General features: G+C 33.8%; 1 protein-coding gene across 1 annotated transcript; it reads right to left on the reverse strand.

Annotated features, from left to right (window-relative positions):
• Window positions 1-58: 58 nt before the first annotated feature.
• On the reverse strand, window positions 59-2,003 carry LOC123319389. Its single transcript, XM_044906315.1, has one exon. It carries the CDS (start codon window positions 1,411-1,413, stop codon window positions 391-393), a length of 1,023 nt encoding a protein of 340 aa, XP_044762250.1. The 5' UTR covers window positions 1,414-2,003; the 3' UTR covers window positions 59-390.
• Window positions 2,004-9,631: the final 7,628 nt, after the last annotated feature.

Raw genomic sequence — 9,631 nt, forward strand, 5'->3', positions numbered from 1 at the left:
AAGATTTTCGATGGGATCTTGATTCAAACTCCTTAAATTTAGAAAAATCAGCCCTTTTGATTTTAATGTTTTCCAAAGTGCCATTACTGATTTTATACTAATTTGCCAACCTTCAACAAATTTGAAATTATTTTTAAGTTTCCCATTTTCAAAAATTTTCCAATTCTTTAATTTAGGCAGTAGGTTGGACCAAAATTCTAAGTGAGGTGAGTTTTCAGACAGTGCACATCGAAATTTTTTTCCTTGAATATTATAAAACTGTGAACTATTCAGTGAATCAAATAAATCATCCATCAGATGGCAAAATTCTGCAGTTCCTAATGCATCAACACTCAATTCTCCACATACATGAAGTAATTCTATCACTCCTGCCATCGTGGCACTAAGTTGTCAGGCTGCCACATTTACTTTCATTTTCATATAAGTGTCGTTGAAATTGAAATGGTTTTCATTTAATCTATGAATTAAACTATAAGTCCGCTTATCTCTATCTGTAAGGAAAGCTTGCTTTATATGTTCCATACTCGCAAACTTTCCTTTTTCAAATTCAAATTTGCTCTTAATTATAGAATTTCTGGTGTTTTTTAAAAGATGGGGAACGTCATAAATTGTGAATATTGGTTTTTGATTAACTATAAAATGATAAGAAGATGGCTTGTCATCAGTGCAGTTCTGAACCAGTGAGTTGAGTGCACTTCTGTTTGTACTACCCTGATCACATACTGTAGCACAAATTTCTATTCCCACTACCTGTAAGGCCCCAATTACCATCACAATGAGTTTACTCAAATCTGAGGATTTAACAGTATCCTTGGTGAAAAAATAACCTACTGGTACTTTAAAATTTACTTTAATACCCCGTATCATAAAAACCAGCGCATGATTTGCTGGATTAGATGTTCGACCTAGTGAACCCAAATCTTCAAAGCCCGAGATTCTCTGTTTGCGTCTTTCATAAGAAAAGCCACTGCACAAAGATATCTCGTCGAAAATTAGGACACAACATCGGTCCAGCACATGCATTTTCTCAGTTTGAGCTTTCAAATGTTCCATGACTGGCCTTAAAATACCACATTCAAAAGGGATATTTGAGAGAAGTGTCTGGAGAGTCCTAGGAGATGGTAATTGGAAAAAAGCTCTAAGGTATTTATAAAGCCTAGGACTCCTTTTAAAAATGGAAAGGGCAAAAGTTTTATCATTTACAGACCATCTTCGACCTGTACTTGGCTTATTGAAATTTATCAACTGACTATTAATGAAATTTTTCGTGACTTGATTTAAATTTTCTTCAATTAATTGAAATTTACCATCTGTATACAAAGTTTTCAGTTCTGATAATTCGGTGTGTTCTTTATCAAATAATGCTTTCAATTTACAAAATTTAGATTGTACATTACGATGTACTTGATACATGATGTTTTCTGGAGGAGTAAGATCTGATTTTTTGAGCCCGGCTTTTGTTAAAATTAATGTTTTATTTTCTGTGAGAAATAAATACTTGTCTGTCACATCTACATAATCAGCATTGTTCTTGCAACAAGTTTTTATTGGGGATGATACGGGGTTATCTGAAATTTTTTTTGAAAGGGAACCAGGTTCTACAGTATCGTCTCCATCTGGATTACAAGGTGATTTCTCAAGACTAATTGAGGGGCTATCAGAAATAGGTGTTTTGCTGTTTTCAGGCTGAACAGAAATTTCAGATGAAGAGTCAAGACTAAATGGAGAAGAAGCTCCACAAAATGATGAATCGTTAAGTGTTTTTTGGGCATAGGAGTGCTCATTCTGAAGTTTAACATTCAACGATCGAGGAATGGCCTTACAGTTCAGACGGACAGGGTCATTTGGGTTATTGAAATCAGAAACATCGAAATGATTTTCACATATTCGATGATTGGAACAATTTATTTCAGAAGATATGTTGCAAATCTTTTTCCAGATTTGCAACCTGGCCTGATCTTTTGGAAAGTGGTGAAATGTTTTATTTTTCAATTCAGCTGGCAAATTTTCGTAATAAGAACTATTGCAAGATGGATATTTGCATGAAAAGGAAATCCTATATCGAACAGAAGACATCACTGTAGTTCCAGACATTGTATGAATAAAATTAAATAACCAAGAGCAAATAAGATTAAATATTTGAACTGGAATTCATGTAACTCACTTGACACCTCTACTGATCAAAGTTATTTCGTTGGAGACCTAAAATATGAAAAGTACAATATTAGTCCATATCCAGGAAAACAATATTATATTCTTGCAATACACTGAAGAAAAGGCTTAAACTTGAAATGGAGTACTACTCACTCAATAAACACTTCCACTGATCCAACTTTATAATCTTTGTAGACCTAGAATAGAAATATTATATTTGTTAATAAGCAGAAAGCAACCAACTAAACTGTAAAACGACTTCAAAAAACCATGTGCACACAGTTCACATCTGTTTGTACTTAACCAGGGCCCAGGCATCCTCTCAAAATTTTTAGCACAAATTTTCGAATATATGTTCGAAAATTTGTTGTTAACATCATAAAATTCAAATTATTTCGTTCGTTCAACTTCGGTTCAGTGATCGGGTCTTCGGGTCGGCCGCCATATTGGTGGGCCGTCAATAAGGTCGAGTTTCCAAAATCACGCCGAACTTTCATACCCCTGCTGGGAGATCACAGGTTACCTAGAATGTGTTTTGGATCCACGGTTCCTATTATAGTTTTCACGCTACTACGTTGATTCGTAAGAAAAGTGCAAGAGATTAATTTGATTATTTTTTTCGTTTCACTATTTATTTATATTATTGTTATATACTATTTTGTCATTAATTTCATTCGACTTTGTTAGGGAAGCTGTGCTTAAACTATAATCAGTATGTGAAACTGCAACTCGAAGAAAATACAAAGTGATATAAAAAGGCAGTGGGTGGTTGTTATGTTGTGACAGCTCAATAACCTGAACTCCTAACTCATCGGCCAATCAGAAAATACACAATTAAATTCGAAAAGTAGTGAAGGATTATACGTAAATGAATTAAAGGAAAAGGTGCAAAAATTCATGAAAGGACAATATGTTAAGGGAAAATGGGGGAAAATGGTTAGAGGATCGGTTAAGATTGAGTTTTTTTAGTTTGAAGTCGATGGTTGATATTATAAAAATAATAGAACATGAAAGTCGAGGGACACTATAGTGTAACGTGAAATAATCAAGATTGAATCAACTGAAAGATGTACAGATAAGATACCTACACAACTTGAGCCAATGCCATACCAAAAACCTAAAATCATACTCCACGAAGCATTCTCATAAAGAACCCGTAAAAATCCGGAAAGTCCAAATGGAGGGAAGACATAAATTCTGGACTGCGAAACGTATTTAGAAGCGAGCGTCTATAAAATTAAGTGCCGAGTTTAATAACAAAAGTCAACTGATAAAATTAACCTCTAAAAAGGAACGTACAAAAATACGAAACACATAAACAGGTTAACGGATCTATCAAGTCAAAAATATGAGGACACATGAAATACCATAATTTATAAACAAATTAAAAATAATAACGAAATTTCCATTCTTTTTTGGAAATTTGTTGTCTCTGATTTGTATCTTCGCTCTATTTAGACTTTCCGTCTTTTTACGGGGCCTATATGTGAATGCTTCGGGGAGTATGATTTTAAGTTTTCGGTATGACATTGACTCAAGTTGTGTAGGTATCTGTACATCTTTTAGTTGGTTCAATCTTGAATACTTCACTACACTATATAGTTTCCCTCGACTTTCATGTTCTCTCCTTTTTAAAATATCAACCATGGACTTCAAATTAATAAACTCAATCTTAACAGATCCGCCAATCTTTTTTCCCTCCTTTTCCCTTAACTTATCGTCCTTCCAAGAATTTTTGCACCTTTCCCTTGAATTCATGTACAGGGTGGGCAAAATTCGTTGTCTACTGAAGGGATCTCGAGAACTATAGCAGCTAGAAGAAAACGGATGACACATTCTCGAGCTCTTTTTTCCTTACTATTCCAAATATGAAAACAGATCCAGCCCAGCGGTCATAGATTTTGGGTTATGAACAAAAATTGAGAAATTGTCATTTTCAATGAAGCTGAATAACTCGCTTATATGAACTCGTATTCGAAATCCGTTGTTACATTCTACAGGCACTTTTTTATGAGGAATTCGAATATTACATCTATAAATTTTTCGATCCAGTCATTTTAGAGATACGACAGGGATTTCTGATTTTTCAAATTTAAACTATAGTTGAAAGTTCTTTCATCTTGCTGCAATTTTTTTGATGATTTCAAAAATGTATCATATCATATGTCGCTATTCACATGAAGATAACGTAAGAAAAAAAAATTCAATACTTTTTCCTGCTTTTCGATTCACTGTTGAATTTTCAGTAGGCTGGCGTAACCATAGCGACCGTTGAAAATGAATTATATTTTGTGAACCTGAGCCTCTATGATTGGAATCACGCTGAATGTTGCTGAATAAATATTTCGATGATTAATTTGCCATCGTTTGTTCTCGGGATGTTTGGCATGCTTATCTTACGATGGTTCACAATAAGAACACTACCGTTGACAGAAGTACCTATTTTTCATCATCTTACTTCTGTAAAAATTATAATTATAGATAGCTAACGTATTTTATTACTGACTCTCAAAGTTTCTTTCATAAATAGAAAAACGATAATTGAATAAATTTTTTTCTTCAATAATCGGACGAAATACTTTTACTCTCTTTTAAAGGATATCGATCTCGATATTGATATATAAAAGAAATAATTATTCGTCAGTCGGTGATTCCTTTCGCAGAAGGTTGAGTTCACATAGGATTATGTGGAGTTCACGAACCATAATGCATTTTCAACGGTCGCTATGGTTACGCCAGCCTACTGAAAATTCAACAGTGAATCGAAAAGCAGAAAAAAGTATTGAATTTTTTTCTCGTGTAACATTCATGTGAATAGCCATATATGATACATTTTTGAAATCAGCAAAGAAATTGCAGCAAGATGAAGGAACTTTCAACTATAGTTTACATTTGAAAAATCAGAAATCCCTGTCGTATCTCGAAAATGACTGGATCAAAAAATTTATTGATATAATATTCGAATTCCTCATAAAAAAGTGCCTGTAGAATGTAACAACGGATTTCGAATACGAGTTCAAATAAGCGAGTTATTCAGCTTCATTGAAAATGACAATTTCTGAATTTTCGTTCATAACTTAAAATCTATAAATGTTAGACTGGATCTGTTTTCAGTTTTGGATTAGTCAAGAAAAAAGGGCTCGAGAATGTGTCGTCCGTTTTCTTCTAGCTGCTATAGTTCTCGAGATCCCTTCAGTAGACAACGAATTTTGCCCACCCTGTCCGTAAAATCCTTCACTAATTCTCGAATTCAATTGGGTATTTTTTGTTTGGCGATGAGTGAGGTGTCCAGGTTATTGAGTTGTGACAAGATAGCAATAACCTACTGCCTTTTTATATCACTTTGTATTTTTTACCAATTGCCGTTTCACATCCCGAGGATGGTTTTTTACCGAAACATTTTAGTTTAAGTAACTTTGGTAAAAGGAATTTTAGAGAAATTATTTCCTTATTTGAAATGGAGCACCCCTATATTATTAGTTTTATTAAGATAGCAAATTCAAAGTAAATTTGAGTTTACCCTAAATATATAATATAATTCATGCACCCCTTTATCGATTGTATATCTTATGCTAATTTTATTGCTTTCTTTCAGATTTACTGCTAGTTCAGGCTTTCTGTTCAAAGGTGAGTTTTTCACACTATAAATCAATGATTTTCAATTCTTATTGTATATTCCTCGAAAAAAGCGACTGTATATAGTTCCAAAACCTGTTTTTGAAAATATATATTTTCTTGGATTATTTTACATTATTAAAGAAAGAGTCATGTATCAGGTAATATTTATATTCTTATACCAATATGTTTTTTATCTGGGTTTCAATAGCATAAGTTATATAATTTGAAAAAATTTTTAGATGCAACGATTGGTAGGTGCAAACTCAAGATATGAAGAAGGCCAATCAAAAATCAAAATACAGTTTCCTATCTGATATAATCAAGTTTCAAAATAACAGACCTAGGCCCTTACATAATTACAGGTCTGAACGGAATTTCAGCATTAATTGGAAAGAAAACATATTTTCTTGAGGTAACAACAAAAATTGGAGATCTTCAAATCAATATCACTAACCTAGAGAAGATTATCAAAGACGTACCAGATGGTCCAACAAGTAATCACGTTGATCATGTGAAATACACCCCTATCGAAACTTGACTGATCAATGACACTAGAATCAATTACTAGCTCAAATCGGCTAGAACAAATTATGAACATCTATGAGAGTTTGGGATGTGGCCGTAGGTAGTAGTTGTTGGTTCAGCAGTAAGCTGTTTCAGATCATTAGGAGCAATCAAAAATTTATTGTTAATCAGTCGATTTTCACCAATGTCTCCCGAGGTAATTGAATGTTCATGGCCTGGTTATACCATAAATAAAAAATCATTCAAATAGTGTCAAAAATTTGAATTAATACCAAACGCACACGCAGATGTTCGATAGGTACATAAACATTCAATGTTCAATAGCTACATAAATCCCACAAAAAAGTTTCCCAACCTAGTCCCCCAGTTCGATTGGAATAAAGATACCAAATCATTTTTTTTATTTCGAATCAAATTCGAAAATATGACAGTAAAGTGAAACATTCTCAAAAATAAAAAACAGTTCATTTCATGTAGCCATTGTACCCATGGTTCCAGATTTAACAAGAATCCATGAAGCTTTCTATTGAATCGTTTGAAGTCTTCTGTCCCTTTTATGTTCGCACTGTTCGCAGGCAATGAATTGAAAATCTTCAGGCATCTGTACAGGGAAGTCCCAAATTCGAAGAAAAAATCTTCGAGTATCCCAATCACTCTTTTGAAATAATTAGATATCAAATCAAAGGTACCTCATGTCAAGAATGAAGTCGAAAACTTAATATCGGCAATGAAAAATGTAGAGTATCAAATTTAAAAAACAACGACTCTCCTCTACAGGGTGAGTCAAGCTGAACGCCACGGAATCTCGTGGCAAATGGTGTTTTTTTTATTAAACGGTCTGGGCTGAGGAAGTATAATTTTATGTTTTATGTGAAACTGACCATAGAAATTAACAACCATTTTAGAGATATATAGGGTGAGTCAAGCGGAACGACTCTGACTCTTGTAGCCAAATGTTATGATTTTTCAGGAATTGCTGTGTAGAAGTATATGTATGTCGATCTGGACAACATTTCAAAAATAATGACTTTCATATATTGTTTGAGAAAAAATAAACTGACTTTACCAAGGTAACTTTCCGTTTGTGAGATATTCAACTTTTCCTCAAAATGTAACGTTGTCAAAGAAATTCAATATCATTGAAATTTGCCACGTCAAGCGTACGAAATTTTTACTGGCCACTCAAATCCCTTTCAGCTAGAAACTGTGGCTTGAGTAGACCATCAAAAGTATTTTGTTTTCGAATTTTGAGACACTTTTTTTAGTTTTCTTTTGTCCGGTCTTTCACCTCAATTGTTGAATATCTCACAAACGAAGATATAGGTATTGAGATACTTTGATATCTCTTATTTTTTCTCGAAGAATTCAATAATACAAGAAAATTCAGAGTGTTCCATTTAAAAATATATAACTTTCATACGTCATGCTCTTTCAAAATACCTTGTATAAAATTCATTATTTTTAAAATGTAATTACCGACATACCTATACTACCACAGGGCATGCCAAAATGATTGTTAATTTATATGACAATGTTCCGAGTTTCACATAAAGCCCGTTTGCAACAGCCGAGAATTCTCTGGAGAATTCTGTACAAAATTCTCGCAAGAAAAGGGCGGAGCCTATTTAGTACGCAATTGAACAGAGAATTCTACCGAAAGTGCGTATGCAACGGTACATAATTCACGGCGCATGAAATCTCGAGTAAATTTTCTAGAGAATTCTCGGCTGTTGCAAACGGGCTTTAAGCACAAAAATTACTGAAAAAAATGTTTTGGAATTTTTCGAATATCTCGAACATATGAAACAGGTAAAAAAATCGATTACACCTGCAGTTAAAAATGCTAGTGAGAAACTTGAACCGTTATATTTGATTTGAGCCTACACTATAACTAGTTGGTAAATTGCAATGTATTAAAGAGAAAAGAAAAATTATAAAGATGGTGTCGCGATGATGATCTAGTACTGAATAACAATAAAACTGTTTGTATTAAATTTGAATTGAGGAAAACTACCTCTACCTATCACTTCAAATAATGAAATAAATGTACTGCAAAAGGAAACCCAAAACCAAATTTCTGTTGTTTTCAAACAGCAGTTTGAGATGGACGGAATATATTGAATATATCAGTAATAGTTGGGTAGCCGAAGTGGGAAGCCGAAACAATAAAAATTGACCATAAAGGTCACAAAAATGAGATTTTTTGAATTATCTCCTCCCCTGGGCTTTAAATTTTTTTCGCATTCATTATAAAAGTTGTAGAGCATAACAATTTCTAAAAATTTTGTCCTAAGCAATTTTTTCTACGTTCAAACGTTTTTGAGATATATGTGGCGATTAATGCGAGGTGTTTAGCGATACATGCTGAAGCGAAAATTCACTCGTTGGAAAATAATACATTCTAAGGTTCAGTCACAGACAACACTAAAATTTTCGTGACTAATTTCGAAATTGTCATCATAGAAATACCTTGTCATTTTGACAATTGTAGATTAGACTGGGATTCTACATTGACCTTGCCCTGTCTCATGTGTGGCTAAGCTTCTTGCCCTTATCGCCCTTTGAATCGAGAACGGTTAAGAGTATGTAAAATTGCTTCAGACAAAAGTTGTGTACAATTTCATTATCTGCAACTTTCATAATGAATACAAAAACGATTAGAGATACAGGCAGGGGAATATTCGGAAAAAAATTTTTTTTTATATCTTCAAAGTGTCAGATTAAGAAAACCCCCCCCTGATTAGTGTCAGATTAATGGGTCAACACGTCTACAACATCCAGATTAACCATCTGTATGAAAATCTGTCACGCTCGAGTATGTACAAGTAACGATTTTTTTTACATTTTCAAAGGACCGCTGTGACCTTGCGTCACGTCCAAATTGTCAGTCCCTTGAAAAGTAGCTTCCTTTGGGTTCAATTAACATAGCCTCCAGAAATCTAACACGCTGGAAATTTTTTTTTTACCATTTTCAACTCTTCCGTACGGCCAGTCCTACCGCGAAAACTGTCAGATAAGCATGAATTCATTATCAGAGATACGTAGTACATGTACAGTATCTTAATCTGACACGCTCGGGTATGTACACCTGAAGATTTTTTCTTACATCTTTGAGACCCTGCAGACGCTTTCCCCACCGCTGAAAGCGCATACATCATAGAAACTTTTTTCTTTCTACCATCTAATCTTCAAAATCCATTAGGTCTCCACGATGCTCAAGTAAATCCCGATTTAGCATCGTCGGCTCCCCAACTATAAAAAACTCATGCATCTCCTCTTATTACGCATTAAATCATTAAACTGGGATTTTCCTTACCTCTAGATGCATAAATTG

This window comes from Coccinella septempunctata, chromosome 8 (genome assembly GCF_907165205.1).
Source record: "Coccinella septempunctata chromosome 8, icCocSept1.1, whole genome shotgun sequence".
Lineage (NCBI taxonomy): Eukaryota > Metazoa > Arthropoda > Insecta > Coleoptera > Coccinellidae > Coccinella > Coccinella septempunctata.